The 20,888-nt window shown below is 48.0% G+C and overlaps 2 protein-coding genes across 4 annotated transcripts in view; one reads left to right on the top strand and one right to left on the bottom strand.

The window, feature by feature from the left end:
* LOC135826425 (uncharacterized) overlaps positions 1-6,647 on the top strand; it is a 22,973-nt gene extending 16,326 nt beyond the window's left edge. For both annotated transcript variants that reach the window (XM_065339035.1, XM_065339036.1), the window contains 4 exons: positions 1,931-1,996; positions 2,979-3,248; positions 4,064-4,218; positions 5,708-6,647. In XM_065339035.1, the coding sequence (XP_065195107.1) occupies positions 1,931-1,996; positions 2,979-3,248; positions 4,064-4,218; positions 5,708-6,311 (1,095 nt within the window). In that variant the 3' untranslated portion in view covers positions 6,312-6,647. The remainder of the gene's footprint in view (positions 1-1,930; positions 1,997-2,978; positions 3,249-4,063; positions 4,219-5,707) is intronic.
* Positions 6,648-7,257: 610 nt separating this feature from the next.
* Positions 7,258-14,774, bottom strand: LOC135826427 (uncharacterized). Of its 2 annotated transcripts, none has more exons than XM_065339039.1 (3): positions 13,977-14,774; positions 9,369-10,711; positions 7,258-8,134 (listed from the first exon to the last, which is right to left on the bottom strand). In XM_065339039.1, exons 2-3 carry the CDS (start codon positions 10,704-10,706, stop codon positions 7,997-7,999), a joined length of 1,476 nt encoding a protein of 491 aa, XP_065195111.1. In that variant the 5' UTR covers positions 10,707-10,711; positions 13,977-14,774; the 3' UTR covers positions 7,258-7,996. The 2 variants fall into 2 exon arrangements, with proteins under 2 accessions (XP_065195111.1, XP_065195110.1); XM_065339038.1 differs by having other exon boundaries at positions 13,855-14,773.
* Positions 14,775-20,888: the final 6,114 nt, after the last annotated feature.

Below are 20,888 nucleotides of genomic sequence, written 5' to 3' on the forward strand. Positions count from 1 at the left end.
AGTTGTATAGACCACGTTTCGCCAGGGGATTTCAGATTTCTATTTACTAACGGGGTTTATGTACTAACCGGACTCGTTATAACGAGGGAGGACCTGTACAAGGAAGTGAGGGTGAAACCAACCACGGACTGAGGGCAAAGATGCAAGTTAAAGAGAAAAAAATGATGACACACAGGGGCGTGCTCGGCCCCCCAACTAGGGGGGTGCACGGGAGCCGAGGGGATTATTTGTTTGCAACCTTTCTTGAATTTTAGAGCATATTTGCATACATTACAATTGCAATTACCCAGATTGAACATTTTTGGGGGGGTGCACGTGCCCCCCGTGCCCATCGCCGAGTACGCGCCTGACACATACTGACAAAGTACAAGTCCTGTTCAAACAATGGCTAAAGCTGCTCACTAAGGACAATGCCAGTCTCTTGCCGATGATGTATGCATGATGTATGCATGATGTATGCATGATGTATGCATGATGTATGCATGATGTATGCATGATGTATGCATGATGTATGCATGATGTATGCATGATGTATGCATGATGTATGCATGATGTATGCATGATGTATGCATGATGTATGCATGATGTATGCATGATGTATGCATGATGTATGCATGATGTATGCATGATGTATGCATGATGTATGCATGATGTATGCATGATGTATGCATGATGTATGCATGATGTATGCATGATGTATGCATGATGTATGCATGATGTATGCATGATGTATGCATGATGTATGCATGATGTATGCATGATGTATGCATGATGTATGCATGATGTATGCATGGTGTATGCATGATGTATGCATGATGTATGCATGATGTATGCATGATGTATGCATGATGTATGCATGATGTATGCATGATGTATGCATGATGTATGCATGATGTATGCATGATGTATGCATGATGTATGCATGATGTATGCATGATGTATGCATGATGTATGCATGATGTATGCATGATGTATGCATGATGTATGCATGATGTATGCATGATGTATGCATGATGTATGCATGATGTATGCATGATGTATGCATGATGTATGCATGATGTATGCATGATGTATGCATGATGTATGCATGATGTATGCATGATGTATGCATGATGTATGCATGATGTATGCATGGTGTATGCATGGTGTATGCATGATGTATGCATGATGTATGCATGATGTATGCATGATGTATGCATGATGTATGCATGATGTATGCATGATGTATGCATGATGTATGCATGATGTATGCATGGTGTATGCATGATGTATGCATGATGTATGCATGATGTATGCATGGTGTATGCATGATGTATGCATGATGTATGCATGATGTATGCATGGTGTATGCATGATGTATGCATGATGTATGCATGGTGTATGCATGATGTATGCATGATGTATGCATGATGTATGCATGGTGTATGCATGATGTATGCATGATGTATGCATGATGTATGCATGATGTATGCATGATGTATGCATGATGTATGCATGATGTATGCATGATGTATGCATGGTGTATGCATGATGTATGCATGGTGTATGCATGATGTATGCATGATGTATGCATGATGTATGCATGATGTATGCATGATGTATGCATGATGTATGCATGATGTGATTAACTTTGCTGGCATTCTGAGTTACTCCACAAGTGATATTGTGCTATACTGTTGTGTCCGTGTATTTTTGTTTGTCCGTGCCACGCGCCTCGTGTGTGTGTGTGTGTGTGTGTGTGTGTGTGTGTGTGTGTGGGTGTGTGTGTTTGTGTGTTTGTGTGTGTGTGTATGTGTGTATGTGTGTGTGTGTGTGTGTGTGTGTGTGTGTGTGTGTATGTTTGTGTGTATGTTTGTGCGTGCGTGCGTGCGCGTGCATGCGTGCGTATGTGCGTGTGTGCGTGCGTGTGTGCGTGCGTGTTTGTGTACAGTATCGCAGTGGAGAGGTGGTCAGCCGCAATACACTCAAAGATGATTACATCTACTTTGTAGTAAAAGTAAGGAAATGACACCGCTGCCGCTGCCGTTCTACTTGATTCAAATATTAAGACAGACAGTTTTGCCAAGGTATTTTAAGTGTTTGTGCCATGTTCCGAGTCTGGGCCAGATCTACAATGACCTCCCGTCAGAGGGGAGTGAGAGAGGGAAATTGAGGGGGAGGGGGGGGGGGCTGGATTAAGGAGAGAGAGAAGGAGGAAGTTAATCTTGATGAGTTTCATGCACATGACAAGAGGGCGATAATCAGACAAAACTGAACAGTATTGAAAAATAGCTCTGCCATTGGGCATCCAGCATTGGGCATCCAGCATTGGGCATCCAGCACTCTACTGTACCATCTAGAACCTTTCTGTTTTACCCGAAGAGTACATATAGAGAGGATTACTACACAAGTAATGTTTTCGTGGTTCACAGCATAGTCTGAAAGTCTAGAAAAGTCTGGAAAACCGGAATGTAAATTTCCGGATTGCAAAATGTGCGGAATTGTGTTGAGTTTGGAAAACTAGGGAGCACTTTGAAAACCGCCGGTTTTAACTTTTTAGTGCAGTTGTGCACTGACTTTGCAGTATCCTTTGCATGCCACGCCCCTCTTCTCCAATCTACTGGCTTTCCAGCACACTCACTGTCCTAGTAGCCTTTGTGCACCCCCCCCCCTCCGAATGAAATATTATTCTCATTTCAGTTGTTTCTTTCTCTGCTGTGTGCTGTGTTCTGTGACTGTGTGTTCGGTGTGCTGTGTGTTATGTTCTGAGTGCTGTGTTTTGTGTGTTGCGTGCTGTGAGTGTGCTGTGTTTTGTGTGTTGCGTGCTGTGAGTGTGCGGTGTGTTGTGTTCGTGTGCTGAGTGCTGTTTGCTGTGTGCTGTTTGTTGCGTGTTTTGTGTTCGGTGTGCTGTGTTTTGTATTCTGTGTGCTGTTTGCTGTTTGCGGTGTGTTGTGTGCTGTGTGCTGTGTGTTGTGTTCGGTGTGCGTGTGTATGTTCAGGGCAACATGCAAGTGCTGTATCGCATGGACGTTCACAGAACCGCTGAAAATGTGCGTGCCGAGCGAACGCGCCGAACGCAGCACATCGACCTGCTTCCCGACTCCCTGCTCTCCGACACCGATACCTACCTGGACAAGCGTCCGGGAGTGGCCGCCTCCCAGCAGGCTTGGTTTGAAATGGAGCCGCTCTGGAACAAAGCGGCACGCTCACTGCCCAAAGGCAAGCAGGCCTTCATCCACGTGGCACAGCTGGAGGAGCTAGAGTTTTGCGTGAGTCACGGATACCTTTAGTAGCATGTTTCTGTAAGATACTGTTTGCGGAATGTGCGAGCTTGAGTGTTGCAGGCAATCCACCCAATTAGCGTACCGCCAGCACCGCGAAAGAAAGAAAGGAATAGAGTTTTTAAATTGAATTCGTAACCACTTGTTGCTCTGTTCCGTTATACCTGTCTTCTTTGGAAAGCTCCTTTATCCTCGTTGATTGCATGCATACCTCCTACATAGTAAGAAGTAAGGGGTCGCCGCAAAATATTTTTTACTGTCCTTGAAACAAACGTCGTTCACTTCGTACTCAGACTCCACCACTCTCTCTGAAATGAACGCAGCTTGCTATGCTGGACGATGGACATCGTACACATGTACATATGTACATGTGTATAGTGTAGGTCGACTTGCGATTTTGGCTCGCACCCCTCCCCCCCCCCCCCCCCCGAACACCAATTTTTTTGCGACGACCCCTAAGGTGACTAGATTGCCTTATACTGTACTGCGTGTCTGCTTTGTCTTGACTGCCTGCTCATTTTGTCTTCACGGCGTGTTGTTGTTGTTGTTGTTGTTGTCGTTGTTGTTGTTGTTGTTGTTGTTGTTGTTGTTGTTGTTGTTGTTGTTGTTGTTGTTGTTGTTGTTGTTGTTGTTGTTGTTGTTGTTGTTGTTGTTGTTGTTGTTGTTGTTGTTGTTGTTGTTGTTGTTGTTTGAATTCTTTATTCTCACGATGGCACCATCGCCAATAAGAGATATGTTGTTGTTGTTGTTGTTGTTGTTGTTGTTGTTGTTGCCGTCGTCATCGTTGTTGTTCGGACACACAGGACCTATCCACACTGGTGAATCCGGAGACTCAGCCCATGATGCTGCTGGCCAACAAATGTGGTGTACGCGTGCTGCGCATACCTAAGGTCACTCTCTTCTCCTTCGCACCGCTGGCGTTCTGGAAACAGCTGGAAGGCGGGGCCGGGATAAGCATGTAAGGCAATCCGAACAGATCTGTGTTGTCGATACATTGACAGTGCTGCTCAATGAAATTCAGTCGTATCACTCAAATTTGCGCCTTGCCTCATTTCTCCCAGTGTCCGCAGGTCTCGGGCTGTGCAACGCCCAGTGCGTACATGAGTGCATCGACTGGATTTTATTGAGCAGCACTATACGATGAGATACACAGTTGTATACCACTACCCCAAAACGGTCTCTCGTCTACAAATTCTTCCGAAAATATAAATAACTAGCAGCACCCCCGCCAGCGTTGCCTGGCCGAATGTGGCATGCGGGTGAAGCAAGTACATGAACAGCACACGTGCTCAGCACGTGGTGGTGGCCAGACCGCTGAAGTCCTGGTGAGGGAGGTTCTTCATCGTTGGAAGGAGAAGGAGGGACGTCTGTCACGCCTTCGGGAGGCTGGTCAGGGTTGTCCATCACCTGGTGGCGGATGAAGCGGCTCAAAAAATTCATAAACTTACGAACAAAAGTGCGATGCGCTCTTCACTGCAGATCAGATGCAGAGTGCAGTCAGTGCAGATCTTTTGTATCCTTTTGTTGCAGATGTTTCTATTTGCAGAGAACGGTTCACGTGGTTCGCAGCGCTTGTGCGGCTGCTAGTGCTACCTATGCCTATGGCCTAGGCTAGGTGGCTACATGATTCGCACGCTTCGCGTGCTCAGTGCTTCTGCGCGCGGCTGCTACTGCTACTCGTAGAGATCTACTGATCGTGTCTGCTATAAGTATAAGCGCTACCACCGTACCTACACTGTTCGCACGCTTCGCGTGCTCAGTGCTTCTGTGGCTAGGCTGCTTCCGCTAGCTACACGATTCGCACGCTTCGCGTGCTCAGTGCTTCTGCGGCCGCTAGCTACACTGTGCTACACTGTTCGCACGCTTCGCGTGCTCAGGGCAGCGCTGCTCCGCAGCGCTTCAGCGTGACACAAAAACACACGTCACAGCCTCACAGGTGCCTCTTCTTTATAAGGAGCGTGACGCACACACAGACACACGTCACAGGTGCCTCTCTTTTATAAGTAAAGATCAAATCCAAATTTCCAGACCAGGCCCATCTTCGGGAGTTTATTTTCATTTTTTTGGAAGAATTTGTAGCCGAGAGTCCGTTTTCGGGTTTTGGTGTATAACTGTGTGAGATATGAAGTGCGTACGGTGGAATCTGCATACTCTGAGGTAAGTGTTTACCATGAGGTAGCTCAGTACAGAAATAGAAATTGCATTGCGGATTTGTGTACCGGGCGTGTCAAGAACCACCTTTCTGCTGCATGTGTGCACACGTGTGTGCGTGTGTGCCTGTGTGTGTGTGTGTGTGTGTGTGTGTGTGTGTGTGTGTGTGAGTGCGTACATGTGTGTGGGCTTGCGTGTGGGTGTATATGTGCATGCATTCACATGATTGTATATGAGTGTGTTTATGATTGTGTTTATGTGTGTTTGTCTGTGCTCATATTTTGATCAACTTATAGATGTCCAGACGACAGTGTCCTCTTCAGCTGCTTCCTGAAGGACTACAGTCGGCAGGTGTACCAGAAGCTCGTTTTGCACGAGGTCCTGTCCCGGAATGGGGGTGAGGGTATTTCGCACCTGCCCGCCATGGCAAAGGGTACCACCGGCCCTGCGGCCTGGCCCGGGGCAAAGTTCTACAGTCGAGACGACCTGGGAGAGGAGAGCGGTCTCCATTCGCACCGCTCCAAGTCGCCACTCTCCTATATGGGCGTGCGCAAGGAGGTCAGACGAGCGTGGTCGCCCGCTCAGCAGATGCTCGATCTGTCGCAGCAGCCGCCGTCCCAGTTCCTCCAGGACCTGAGGCACAACGCGACTCAACTGGCCAGCGGCTCGGAGTCACAAATCCCGCGTAGCAACCAGACGGCTCGGCGAAGCATGACGGCAGGGACTTCACGCTCGGCCGCCGCGCGGCAAACCAAGAAAATGCTGCAGACACCCGGGGAACACGCCAAACGGGTCGACGTTGATTCCAGGCGCCACGACGCAAGGAGATCCAAAAGCAAAGCTGGCACCCTCCCCCATAGCTTGAGAAACCAAGATGCAAAGTATGTATTCAGTTTTTGACCTTTATCGACAACATCATATTATACGGAGATGGAGTAACCAATTGTTATAAGTTATTTACCAGATCAAATGTTGAGTTCGAGTTATGGACGATTCTTTCCAGCCTCAAAAACACGTAATATTTAGGTTGGATGACAGTCTTGAACAGTGGCTTGGTTTCTGATTGGACGCCTTCATGACTGTGATGTCCGTGCCGCTTCTGTTGGCATTTTTTTTACCGACACAGTTTTCACCCGTTGAATTAATTTTGTCAGTTCTATCCGTCAGTATTCTTGGAGGTAATCGTGTTCCCGACTATTTTTCTATTTCCAGGAGTTGGCCCGGTAGTAGTTGTTACTTGTTGCATTTGAAGTGAGTTGTGGCACTTTGCAATGGAGAGCCTTAGCAACTACACGCATACAGCTGCGCTTGGTGAATTGGGACCCAACATGCACGTTTGGCGCCCAGGACACGCATGACCCTCAATGCCCTACAGGCCGTGTTTTAGCCGGGTCAAAATACTTTGCAGTAGAGGAAACGGATACTTCTCAACCCATTTTCCGTTTCCAAAATTGTCTTGCCATGCAAAATGCAACGTGCGGGGGGATTCCCGACTTCACCCCAGACAAAATGTGCCTGTACGGACCCTCCGATACTCACTATGGACTGTATGTGCATTGAATGTCATGGAAAAACACCAACAACGACAAAAGAAAGAGTGTGTGTGTGGGGGGGGGGGGGGGGAGGACGTCACCTATTGACAATCATGAGGACGCTCAATCAGAGAGTGCGTATGTGTGTGTGTGTGTGGGGGGGGGGGGGGGGGGGGAGGACGTCACCTATTGACAGGAGGACGCTCAATCAGAGAGTGCGTATGTGTGTGTGTGTTGGGGTGGGGGCTTCATAGGATAAATGATGGTGATAATTCCGCCAAAGAGTACAGCAGCCATAACAGGAAGGCGGGAAATTAGTTTCACCGCCATTAGGCTGGATTCGTATAAGCTTTATAGTGAGAGTAGACCACTTCTATGCCATGTTGGATTCGGAGATAAGTGATAATTACATGGTTGTAGAATCGGTTTTTGTAAGAGAACAGCAGAGCAGCTTTTATTGGCAGTTGAGTAGTCGCAAATACACAAGCCAGAAGGCTGCGGAAAAAGGTACTTCGTACCAAGTAGAATGAAGAAATGAAATCCAACAAAAGCTTTGGTTCTCCGTGCAACACAAAAGAAACTTCTGATGTTTATGGTACCATGAGCGCAAGGGAAAACGTACTGCAGATTTTCGATCAAACAGTCACACCGTATTAGAGCGATTGTTACTTTCTGCAACTTTAGTTCACTTGTGCACAGTCAAATATCGTGGATACTGTCGATATAAAATTGGAAATGCACAGACAGAACATGAAGAATAGAGTCTTTGGGACAGATATACCTGTGCTGACGCATACATTCACCCATGCACGCACGCACGCACGCACATACACACACACGCACGCATACACACACACATGCACGTACACACACACACACACACATACACACACCCAAAACAAAAGTACCCTCACACCCACTGTTGTATACGGACACACAGAGTCTGCGTCTGACTCTCTTGCTCTCTATACACCCATGCACACCCCAAGCAATCCAGCTTCAACAGAATATGCAAGAAGCCAGATCGACCCTCACACAGCATCCTCTGTGCAATCAGGCAGCCCGTTCCTCACGCCGTGGCTCATTGAGACCTCTCCAGAGTGTCACTCCCTTGGGCAGGTTGAGATGACGAAGTGAAATGGAGAGCTCACCGATCAGTTGCCTCTTAGATAGCAGATCATAATGAAACACCTATGACAGGCGATGGGACAGGATGGAGAGAGGGAAAGAGAGAAGGAAGAGAGAGAGAGAGAGAGAGAGAGAGAGAGAGAGAGAGAGAGAGAGAGAGAGAGAGAGAGAGAGAGAGAGAGAGAGGGAGAGAGAGAAAGCGATAGATATATAGGTGGGGGGGGGGGGCACAGCAAGCAGAAAGAAAAGTAGAACCAAGTTGGAATCGATTTGACACACCAATCATTATAGTCAATGAACAATGCTATCAACACTGCCTTTTCAAATCGCTGTGCAACAACCTCAGTCCAAAATCGTTCTCCATCACAGAGTTACGGCTGTTTGAAGTACAGAATTTGTCACTATTATTAGCTCTCCATGAAATCCCCAACTCTGTGCAAAGTTACATATACACTCAAACGCCTCTTATCCGGACGCCTCAGATACGGGCACGTCTCTCTACCGGGCACCTTCAGCTTGAGTTCCTATAGCACAAATGCTTCGAATTTGGGATTTTTTTTACTTTTTTCCGTATGAGGAAGTGCTCATTTTTCACTGCCAACCTATGTAGTCCACACATTTTTATCAATGGGTTCCTTTTGTATCCTGAACATGTGCAATACGTTCCAAATAAACTTCTTCAAAAAGTGATATGATACATGGTAGATGAGTTATCCTGAGATACGGGCAAATCTGAGATACGGGCAGTGCCCGGTCCCAAGGTGCCCGGATAAGAGACGTCCGACTGTACCACTTTTTCCATTCAATCGGATCATCCTTTGCACATGCTTTTGTTTTTCTCTTATTCCAGAAATACTGCTGCAAAGAGACTTTTACATGTGATTTGATCACACTCAATTGCACTCGTGAGTCTTACCACCTACCTTGATGTACTTCGACCTCGGGTTTAGTGTAAAAGGGGGAATAACATTTCAGGGAGATGCGGTTGATACAATCATGGCTGCTGTACCTGTATTTGCAACTTTGGACGCTGCAAGAACGTCTTGGGTCTCAAGCAAACCGTTTTTTGCAGCAAAAATGGACTCGGATGGAGAGCCAAGGAAAACATTTTAGAAAAGAAAAAGGGCCGAGGAACTACAAGTTACGCTATAATGTCCACGCATGAGCTGATTGTTTAGTAACAGGTGGTATTAGTGGACGTTATAGCGTAACTTGCAGTTCCTTGGTCCTTTTTCTTTTCTGTAAAAACGGGGGATTATTTAATTCAGGGAAACACAGTGGATACATGGTGCTCTACCTGTATTTGCAGCTTTGCACGTTGCAAGAACGTCATGGAGTAGCCGGCAAAGAGGAACTCTTCATTGTAGATGGGGTTGTTGCAGCGCTTGATCACCCGCGTCTTGCACTTGGCACTGCGGTCGGGCAGCAGGCGGATCTTGACGAACGCGTTTGGCAGTGCCGCCTCCCCTCCGCCGATGTTCTGCAAGTCGTTGAGGCACTTGACCATGACGTGGAACACGCGACTGGTGTCGAAGCGCACTATCAGCTGTATGGTGCCGTGAACACTGCTCTCGATCAGCTCCTCGTCTGTTACGTAACCGGCACCCTCTTTCTGTTGATTTCGCAGTGTTTCCAGTAGAGCATCTTCGTCATAGTCAAGTCCCATGGGCAACATAGCCGACAGGCCGGTTGGACGTTTGGTCAGTGGCGGTGGGAACGTGCCGGGGGATTGGCCCTTGGGTGAGTTGTCGCTGGCGACGGCCTTCATCTCCTGTTCTTCCTGCATGGTCAGTAGGAGCTCGCTTGCCAGGCACATCTCGTTGCGGGCTGCGTCCTCGCCTGCGGTTTCCCGGCGCGGCTTCGGCGGCGATGATCGCGACGGAGCGTCAGAGAACACGTCGTCGGACGTCTTGGGTCGTGATTCTGTCGATCGACGGTGGGGACCGTCTAACAGATCATCCATGCTGTTCGACCTCGTTCCCGGTCCGGTGGAGAGCGGCTCATAGTAACTGCTACTGCCGCTGCTCTCGTGGGTGACGGCGGTCACTCGCCGTAGCGACGTGCTCTGGTAGCTTTTGGTTACGCCCTTGGTCAGCTGCTCATGCTGGTGGGGTTGAGTATGCGGTACGGGGGACGACGTGTCCTTAGTGCCAGTGGCACTGTCGGTCTCCGATTTCGTGTTCAGCACATGTTTCTTGGTCTTGGGCGGGACCAGGCTGTAGTGAATAGTGTGCGCAGGACGCGAGGCGGTTTTGAATGGAGTCGTCGCTTTCTTCTTTGCCGGCTTGGGCGGCAGTTTGGGTTTCTTGCCGTACGGAATGCTGAAGCGTCGTCGTGGGTACTCGTTGTCATGGCGATCCTTTCCCTTGCGTCGACGTCTTCGTCGCAACACGTAATAGTAGACGACGGCCAAGCCGCTGAGGAGCATGATGGTGACGAGGAACGCGCTGACCACTCCGAGTGCAATGCGCCGATCTCGATCGTAGTAGTCAATCTGCCCGTCGTCGGTGGCTGGGCCGGTGACCGTGCTGTTACCGGTGCCCGCAATATCTACACTGAATGCCGACCCCATGCCGGCCACGGTTAACCGTGGTCCCACGCTGGAGTTCGCCATGGTTCCGTATAGTGTCGGCATCACCTCTGCAGAAACGGAGGGAAAGGAAGTGATTACACAAAAACACAGGTATGAGCAGAGTTCTGATTGATGAGCAACCGCTGTCGACCAGGCAATAAGCTCATTGCGAAATGACGAAATTTGTAGTGCCAACACCCCACACATCCATCCGCACATGGTTGTGTGAGGTGTTGGACAGTGCATTGCTGATCTATGGTTGTGTGGGGGTGTTGAACAGTGCATTGCTGATCCATGGTTGTGTAGGGTGTTGAACAGCGCATTGCTGATCCATGGTTGTGTGGGGTGTTGAACAGCGCATTGCTGATCTATGGTTGTGTGGGGGTGTTGAACAGTGCATTGCTGGTCTATGGTTGTGTGGGGTGTTGAACAGTGCATTGCTGATCTACGGTTGTGGGGGGGGGGGGGGGGGGGGGTGTTGAACAGTGTATTGCAGATCTATGGTTGTGTGGGGTGTTGAACAGTGCATTGCTGATTTATGGTTGTGTGGGGTGTTGAACAGTGCATTGCTGATCTATGGTTGTGTGGGGCGTTGAACAGTGCATTGCTGATCCCAGCATACTTGCATGCATTACTAATCCACTACATATTTTGACAATGCATTATTGGCCACGTGTTTATCATGTTCAGCATAAGCGAAGTTGTGAATCATGCTTGCATGGTTGACTCCAACGCGTACATGCAAGTAATAATAATAATAATAATAATAATAATAATAATAATAATAATAATCTTCACTAGTTTGAGGGAAAGAGACAAACGGGAAAAGTCTGAAGAAAAAATTGACTGTCACCACCAGGACTCGAACCAGGGACCTTCGCTTGTAGCTAGCGATGCTCTAACCACTGAGCTATGGTGTAGTCGTCATCCCAGCAGAGACTGTTCAACATTTTCTTCAGACTTCGTAGCTCACACTTCCTGTGAATCCACACAGGCGGGTGGGACGCAGCCCTCATTGTACCCACACACTTCAATAATAATAATAATAATAATTGGCCACGGGTATTTGAGGCTTCATCGGGCCATACCTGAATGTGATAAGGCACCATGTCACGTGAGCTATAACAGCTCATCGTTGTGTGTGCAAAACCACCTGACGCCGAATCGGGGTGCCGGAATTGTCGAAGTTTGGTTTCAATGTGATTTAGCATTTATGGGTTACGTTCAGTAGCCTTCTACAACAGGACCGGTAGAAGCACCAATAAGCCCATTGCGCAATGCCGTAATCTTTACCATAAACACCCTAGACTGCCACCTGGGCATGGTCGTCTGGGGTGTTGAACAGCGCATTCTTGATCCCAGTGTACTCACACGCATTACTCATACCTTCCATATTTGGCAATGCGCAATGGGCTTATTGATTGACCACACCGTCGCCTCTCATCCGCTATGTACGATACGGAAAGGCACGCATCGCCTCTTAAGCAACAGCAAACCCGCATCGGTGGCCAAAGAGCTGGTGCGGCCATACAGGTTCTGCACGTGATGTGAGTTTCTCCATCGGATACCCGCCGATGACTCGCATCAGCTTAGTGGGTTTCTGTCGGGGAATGCTATTCTTTCAACTTCATTGGCTGCTAGAAACAGGCCGGGAACATACGCCTGGAGCACTGTGAGGTTTTGCCATCGGTGTACCCCATAGAAAGGATTTCCAGAGTTGAACACTCTTGGGATCTTATGCAGAGGAGACGGTTTCAAATAGGAACGGTTCGACAGCAAAATTGTGTAGACCCAAACCGATCATCAGCATGGATTGTTCACTCTAAATAATTGTGTTTGTGGAAGGAAACTGGCATGTTCAAGTTTGCTCTGAGGCCAGAGTCGATTGAACTGAGCCACTCCTTGGTGTTGGCCCGTTGCCTCCAAGTTGCCAGATTTTTCATTTCAAATTTTGGTGTCTCCAAACCGGAACAAGTTGGAGTGCACGTTAAGTTCATACTGAGTTCTGAAATTAGGTAATTGCTATCGCTCCACGACGGCCAGTACAGAGCACCAATAAGCTTTGTGTGTGCTTCCATTAGTTTTCATTGGTATACGGTGCTTTCTTGGCGAGAGGCGAGCCGCTGTTTACCTGCGACATCTGGCTGCGGCCAACCAGCCTTCACTTTGTGTGTTGTCGCTATTGTTGTCTATGTCTCTGTGTGTACCAGTATACTTGTATGTGGAACGAGAAATTGGCTTTTCGAAAGACGTTCAATTCAAGTCGCAGCGCTAACTGCGAAGCAACACGTCGAAGACTCACCTGCTTGGTATGGCGCTTCTGGTCATCGTAGAGCCTTGAACGTTTGGCTCGGAGTAAAACACATCGTAGTCTCACTGTGACATAATAATTATGTTTTCTAATCAAAATACCAAGAAAGAAAGTGAATATTGAGCCCGTTCCGGTTTGCAACCTATTTCCTATTTTGAAACCATCTCATCTACTCTGCCTACTACAGCAACCACACGGTTTTGCAGTTGGCCATATAAATGGTGATCTTGCTGGACCTAGAAGTTACTGTAAGACCAGTAATGTTAACGAACAGTTAATTCTAACGATTTAACGAATTTATAAAAATCGTTAACATTTGAAATCGTTGTGTGCAAAACGATATGTACATGACTGTCATTTGCCGGTTTTGAGACAGAATTCGTTAGAATTTCACCTCGCTAACCCACAGAAATCAGGAGATCGTTAACTTTGACGTTAAAATATCATTCTGGTCTTCAGTATAAAAAAGCACAGGTGCCGGGTGAAAGTGTGTTTGGCTATGTAGAGTGAGCGGACTTTGTCTTCAAACCCAAACATAGCAAAGTGTCTGGTCAACCAGTGCGTGATTTCATGTGCCCTTTTCGATGTTGTTCGTTTAGGACCTCATGATACAATCATGTATTTGTGAGTTGTCCACCAACACACACAAGTCGCTTCGTTCCCTTATTCTAGTTTTTGTGTTAATTTGCTCGGAAGTGCAATGCATCAACGTGCAGTGGAGTTTTCAAAGACGGGTGGGGTTGCAAAGTAAGTTTGACAAGCACCACAAGAAGTGGGGCCGGGGACTCAATTTTCCCTGGCCCAGCATAACAAGACGAGTTTTGCGTCTGCTTCGATTCAGGTAGCACTAAAGTCACAGATCTAGAGTGATGGCCATCGTAATGCCACACACATTCTTACCTGGCACGTGTGTGCGCAGTTGGGAGTCCGGGAGCACACCAATCTTGCACCACTCCAACTACCAAGGCCGCAGTAACAGGTAACAGTCAGTAGCTAGTATTACCGTATTATTGGAAACTCACAGCGATGCTTACGAATCGAGTGCTGTCCACTTGAACTGCCACGCGGAGTTGCAGGATCCGACACACCAGGCACGTACCTCGCACAGATTGTTCAGTTATAATGTTACTACGGCATACTGGGTACAAACAAGCTCTTCACTCGTCCAACGAACTCCCTCGCGAGCAGGAACCACTCAAGGACAAGTTCACCCAGTCGACGATAAAACAGCAAAGACTCGGTGGTCTTCTTCCTCGTAACTGTCACTTGGGCTAAAACACGTGCCTGAACAAATCGTCCAAGTAAACTGAACTGTTGACTGTTGTAGCGTCCGCGCTCGAAATAGGCGAGAACCGGCGGCCTGGTGCATTCGTTCACACTCGAGACGCAGTCCCGACACCCTAGGCCTAAGTTTCTCGGGTGTTGTCTCCATCTTCCCACTACACGACTACTGATACTTTGCTCTGGCCTGAACGCGGCCGCTAAAATTCCTTGCCGCATGCTTTCATCACATCGCAGAAAAGGCCCTGGACTGGGAGCGGGCGGCAGCCGAGACTGATCGGCTGGATCTACAGCTCGTCTAACTCCAAATGGTCGCGCTCACTTCGGTTTTACAAGACAAACGCCGGGGTCTTCTGCAAAGACTACAGCGTGCAGTGCGCTTCTGAATCGCTGAGGAAGCCCTTCTTCAGTCCCCGTCCCGGCCCGTTGCCGATACGGAATCTCGTGTTAGAGTGCAGCGTGTCGAAACTGCAGTTGTGCTAACTGAAATCCGGGCTACAGTGTTATCATCATGGTTAGGACGATCTAAACTGCCATCTCTGCATTCGTAGATCTACTGACTACACTCTACAGTACGGAGTCAGTGCCGCGCCATCGTGTTGCCTGTAGTCTACATGATTGTGTACTGCTGTTGCCTTGAGTTGAGTGTTGGGGTCACAAAAAGATGCAACTCCAGACCGGGCTGCATCCATGGATATGAATGGAGCGAGCAGTGCAGGGCTAGCAAGTAAGTAACAGACGCCCCAGCCCATTTTTTGTTCGAGTTTACATGATATGAGTTGAAGTAAGGCCACCCTTTGTTAATTCATTGTTTAAAGGGGAAGTATACCCTAAAATCAAATTTTCACCAGTTGTAGTCTTTCGGGGTGCTGAGTCGAATGGTCTTGGTCCGAGGAAGCTGAGACGCTCCCTTCCTACTTGAATCCCAATCGAACTCGCGCACTTCCACCGAAACTGGGTGACTGCGCCCTACTAGATGGGGATTTGTATGCAAAATGTCACTAAAAGCGCCATTTCGTTCTTATAAAAGCACGGATGACCGCGATTGGCCCATATGTTGTAGTCGTTTGGACGCTGAGTCGACTGGTTTTGGTCCGAAAAGGCTGCGATGCAGCGTTCCTCCTTTATTCCCAATCGAACATAGTTGAACAAACGGTCACGTGCTCCTGCGTACACCAGTCGCCTGGTCACCGTGCCTGCAGGGTACAACTTACTAGCCTGTTTGACCTTTTTTGGGTGCAGTCCTGTCGCTCGAGTTGAACCTTGGTGTGAAAGTTGTCGCCTGCTGGCGCGGTGACCAGGTGATTTGGGCAACAAGGACCACGTGACCGCTTCTTCAACCATGTTCGATTGGGAATAAAGGAGGAACGCTGCATCGCAGCCTTTTCGGACCAAAACCAGTCGACTCAGCGTCCAAAAGACTACAACATATGGGCCAATCGCGGTCATCCGTGCTTTTATAAGAACGAAATGGCGCTTTTAGTGACATTTTGCATACAAATCCCCATCTAGTAGGGCGCAGTCACCCAGTTTCGGTGGAAGTGCGCGAGTTCGATTGGGATTCAAGTAGGAAGGGAGCGTCGCAGCTTCCTCGGACCAAGACCATTCGACTCAGCACCCCGAAGACTACAACTGGTGAAAATTTGATTTTAGGGTATACTTCCCCTTTAACGTCCTTTTTTTCGCGAAAAGGTACGCGGGAGGGCGGAAAAAAAACAAAAGCCCATTCCAAAAACTGGAAACCCCAATCAAACATTTTGACCAGTAAAGCATGTGATATATACAATATTTCTGGGTCTAACGGCACTTGCAGGCATAGAACAACACCCTTTGATGGTACATTGGAGCACATGCCTGATGAATCCAACAAAACAGGTACATAGCATGGAGTTAGCATGTCATGAATTCATTACATCTGGATTTTTACTAGGACACACACCGTACGATATTTAAAAGCCAACAAAAAAAGAAAAAGAACACAAGACAAAGGCGCTAGGCATGCCCGGGAGGCAAGATTATAAGTTTAAGGTCATGATCGGCACACTGTGAAACTACACAATCATGTATTTACAACTTCGCATATTATTGGTACTACTACTTTCTTGTTTTTTTTTTCCAGTCTGAGGCAAAAAGGTACGCGGGCGCGGACGTTAAACAACGAAAAAAGAAAGGGTGGCCTAACACGTAAAATCATAATGACTATGATTGTGCTACTACTGTAGTATGATGCAAATCAATATTAGATTTATCACGACAAACCAAAATCATGATTGTGTTCAATCCCTACAAAGGAGTCAAGACAGTATAAGCAGTAAATACAGCCCTAAGGAGTGAAATATGCAGGAATATTTGACTGAATAATCTACGTGGAGATAATAATTATTTTAATAATAAATTTGATGTCTGCGGCCTTCATCCTACTCATAGCTACATATTAGCTATGACTAGGATGAAGGCCGCAGACATCACGCAACTACGTTACTTGTTCGACATGTATGACTGTGTATTTTATAACAAAAATATTATTGAAACCCAGAATCGATTTTCTCGTTCCTATCGTCAGTGGGAAAAATACGGAACTAAAGGATACAACCAAAGAAACTGAAGTTAAGTGCTGTAATAGAAAGGTTTAATAATAGCTATGAAAAGTATGAAGTATGAGTATGAAATCCAAAGAAGTGTGACACATGACGGGTAACTTGTGGTAAGTATTACAAAAAGTGAGAACTAAAATAAAGAGTAAGTGTGACAAACGGGCATGAACAGTGCAGAAACAACTCATGAACACGGGGTGCAAACTATTATCTTTGACGACCTGTATTGAAAACCTGAGCATTGAAATAGTGGCACTGAAGGTTGGCCAAAAAGCCGAAATTTCAGCCCTCCACGCCGAAATTGAAGTTCTGAAGAGAGAAATTGGCAGTTCGGAATTCAAAAAGGTTACACCCGCACCTGACGCACCCATACTTAGCGTACCCGTAGCAGAAGTCTCTCCTGAGCTGGATGGAGCAGCACAGGCACGGAATACGCACTCTGGAGTCAACCCGTACTCGTACAGTGCAAAAGTAGTATCTGCACCAGGGAGTACAGTGACTGTGTAGTACAATACCGGGAGGTGACACGGGCACACATCTAGGCGGGCGAGCTTTGCCTCAGGTCACTTTTCTGTGGAGCGCTGTGTCCCGGGAAACGTCACGAAATGTCGTACTTTGCGTACCTTTATGTACGGGCAGAATTTAGTAACACAGTGATTCAATAAAAACAAGTACCAGTAGTTACATACATGGACCATACGAGAAAAAGCAATGATGACGAGGCATAAACAAGTGTCTAGTGCTGTATGGCAGCTTCCGAGACAGCGAGTCGAGCGGATGACTCAGCCACCTCCGGGTGCGAATACAGCCGTCGTGCACCACGCAGGCAAGCCACGCCTGCACGGAGAAGGGCGAAGCTGAACCTGCAGCGGATCCATGCCATCACTGCAGAGTATGGCTCACCAGATTTGTCGGAGACCATTGCAGCTATTCTCTTGAGGAGAGCGGCAGCAGCTCGACCAGTACCACCAGTTGCAGCGAAAACCACAGGGATGAAGGTTCCACGCTCGACCTCCTTGACGCGCTGTTCGTATCGCCTCCGTTTTTCACGTTCATGACGCTGGTAGCAAGCGGTGATGGAAGAGGATCGATTTGAGGGAGCAAAGGGGTTGAAAACCCGAATATCGAGAAAGACTCTCTCAAACCGACCTCCCCAAACACCACTCGCCGCAACATCAAGTCGAGCCTGGTCTTCTGTGGAGGCAGTCTTGTAGCGGAGCTGCTCACCAGAGAGCGGTTGTAAGTGTGGCTCGATAGCGACACTATTGGCGACACGTTTCAATAGCGAGGCAGTGATGTCCCGCACCTCATTGTGTCGAAGTGACGGGAAACCTCCGGTGCTGCATGTCAGGGCATGGGCTACTGTGAAGCTGGCTCCACAGACACAGGTTGACGGTAAGCGAGAAGGCCGCCAGCCATAGCGCAGTGCCAAACCATCGCGGAACTCGCTTTTGGATAGCACAAATCCATGACGGGATAGCGGACGACAAGTAAGCCAGCTGGAGGCGCCAGGCTCACTTGCCAACTGAATTGTGTGCTGCAAAGTGGGCGATGCGTCGGCAGCGAAGCCACGGATGTCGGTCTTCGCTTTCTGGCGGTGATCTGCACGCTGTGACGCTTTGGCTGAGGCAACGCTGGCAAGAGCTTCCGTCACACTGAAGTCTTGGTCGAGGATGTTGGTGGTGAGCGCCGCTGTGATCGCGCGGGATGAGGCGTATTGGGTTGTTAGAGATGTTGGATTGACGATGCCCAGGCCACCATCCCGGCAAGGGAAGGCAAACAGCCGTCGCAGCTCCAGACTGACTTCTTCTCCAGTCAGGGCTGGCAGCAGCTTGGTAACAATGGCGTGTTCCAACTGATCAAGACCACTGGACGCATCCGGCAGAACACGACACAAGAATGTCCAGCGGCATGAGAGAGCACGAACAAAAGTAGTGTACGCTGCCTGGGGCTGGGTACGAGCGAAGGATGAGAGTGTCTTTATCGTAGCATTTCGTAGCATTTTTCAAAAATTTTCATAGAACCACTTCAAGAGAGTGCCAGAATGCTGTCAAGAAGTTTTCGAGCAGTACTTTTTGAAGTTTGTTTTGCCGATGTAGGGAAGGAATCCATCAGTCTTTGCTGAGTGATGAGGATGAATCCTACGAATGATATCAAGTAGCAGCTGGCCTTCGCACGGGTACCTTCAGTGTGTCCAGTATTTACGTGGGCGGCTTGTAAGAGTGAATTTTTCTTCTTAATTTAATTTGTATTACTTTTAGCAAGAGTACATAACCCCCCAGAGTGTGCAACGCCGATCCAGCTCTGTGTAGGGTCTTGGTCGAGCGGAATCGGATCTTCTGATGTCATGCGTACACTTCACACCAGCGCAAGGCCGGTCTCGAGGCAGGGCACCATTGTTTTTGATCCAAGAGTACCCGCGACTCCCCGGGTTCCCCTCAAATGTGTACGGTATTATGACGCAAAGATCCGATTCCGCTCGACCAAGACCCTATGCTAAGCTGGATCAGGCGTTGCACACTCTGGGGGGTTATGTACTCTTGCTTTTAGTTATTCACGTCGTTTCTAGGGGAATAGATAATGTTGACGCAAGTTTTAGTCACAATGAACGACATGTTTCAGGTATGGCTGACCCGTATGGCTGACCCGTCTCAAGATAGTAAGACTATTCCGAATCTAGATGCTATAGTCGTCTGAGTGAAACACAAAATTAAATAAATGTTATACTGCTGAGACAACTAGCTATTCGCAAATGTCACTATGACGCATGTCTGTGTCAAGCAAGGAGTAGCACAATGGTACAATGGTATTGTGCTACTCCCTGCTACAAAGCCTGAGATGTTACGCGTTAAAGGGGAAGTGCATCGATTTTTCAAGTAGGGCTCAGATGAAAGACAATTGGATATCGGTTCCGATGGTATATCTCTCGCTTGCGTACGGCAAGGGAAACTTGCCATATCGCCGATTTCCTGATCCCGTTTCCATGGCGACTACAGGTGATGACGCACATTCTGCTTAGCTCCGTGAGAGAGAAGGTCGATCACTGCAGAATTGTGTCATTTTCAGTTGTCTTCTTGTATTCACGAAGTGAAAGAAGTACTGTGTTCAATGCTGTTAGTGCCGTGAACTGTTTATTAGTAGTCCTCTCCGTTGTGTACTGGGACGTGACACCGACAGGGGAAAGCTGGAGTGCGGAGACGTTAGCTGGCAAGCGAAAATCGTGACGAACCAAGTGCTGAAATCTTGGTTGGGACAAATCAAACGTTCAGCATTTACCTCAACCAAGGACCATGCCGTTTGCTCTTTCCACTTCCTGAAGATGGATGCGCTGCCTGCTGGAGACTCTCCTATCTTTCGTAACATCTTCTGAAGCCAGATGAGACGACGAGTAGCGGAGATTAGCGAACGAAATAATGTCGTATGTTTTGACATTTTTGCTGAACATTTCTCAGGAGAGATGGCGAATACCAAGCATCTTCTCCTAGTCTAGAGAAACCATTTTCGTAGGTTACATTCTGCCTAGGGAAATGGCTGGGGAGGACACACTTGGAGGAGAACGAAGTAAGTGATCTTGTTTATGTTGTTCTTTGGTATTGCAATCTTATGTTTGACGAACATACGGCATGGTGCATAGCTGGTCGTTGAGTGCCTGCATGTGCATGTATAAGTGTGTGCTGATAAACACTTCCTATGCAAGAATCTGACACTCATGCTCTCTTTCTTTCTTGCAGTATGTGCGCACGTGTGTGTGTGTGTGTGTGAGTGTGTGTGTGTGTGTGTGTGTGTGTGTGTGTGTGTGTGTGTGTGTGTGTGTGAGAGAGAGAGAGGGAGAGAGTGTGTGCAGGAGCAGCGTGGAGCATGCCAGTGTGATCGCTGTGGCCGTTGCTTTCTTAGCTGTGGCGTTCTTGCCCGCCACAAGTGTGTGGCTCAGCCCCCAACGACAGTGGAGCCGTGTTGTGGTGAATACTGTGTGTCCCGCGACCGCTGCTTCCGTTCGGTCCAGGGCAGGAATAGACACCGTTGCTGAAGCTCTCCCCTGCCGTACGTCAGTCTCGTGGC

This window comes from Sycon ciliatum, chromosome 10, assembly GCF_964019385.1.
Source record: "Sycon ciliatum chromosome 10, ocSycCili1.1, whole genome shotgun sequence".
Classification (NCBI taxonomy): Eukaryota; Metazoa; Porifera; class Calcarea; order Leucosolenida; family Sycettidae; genus Sycon; species Sycon ciliatum.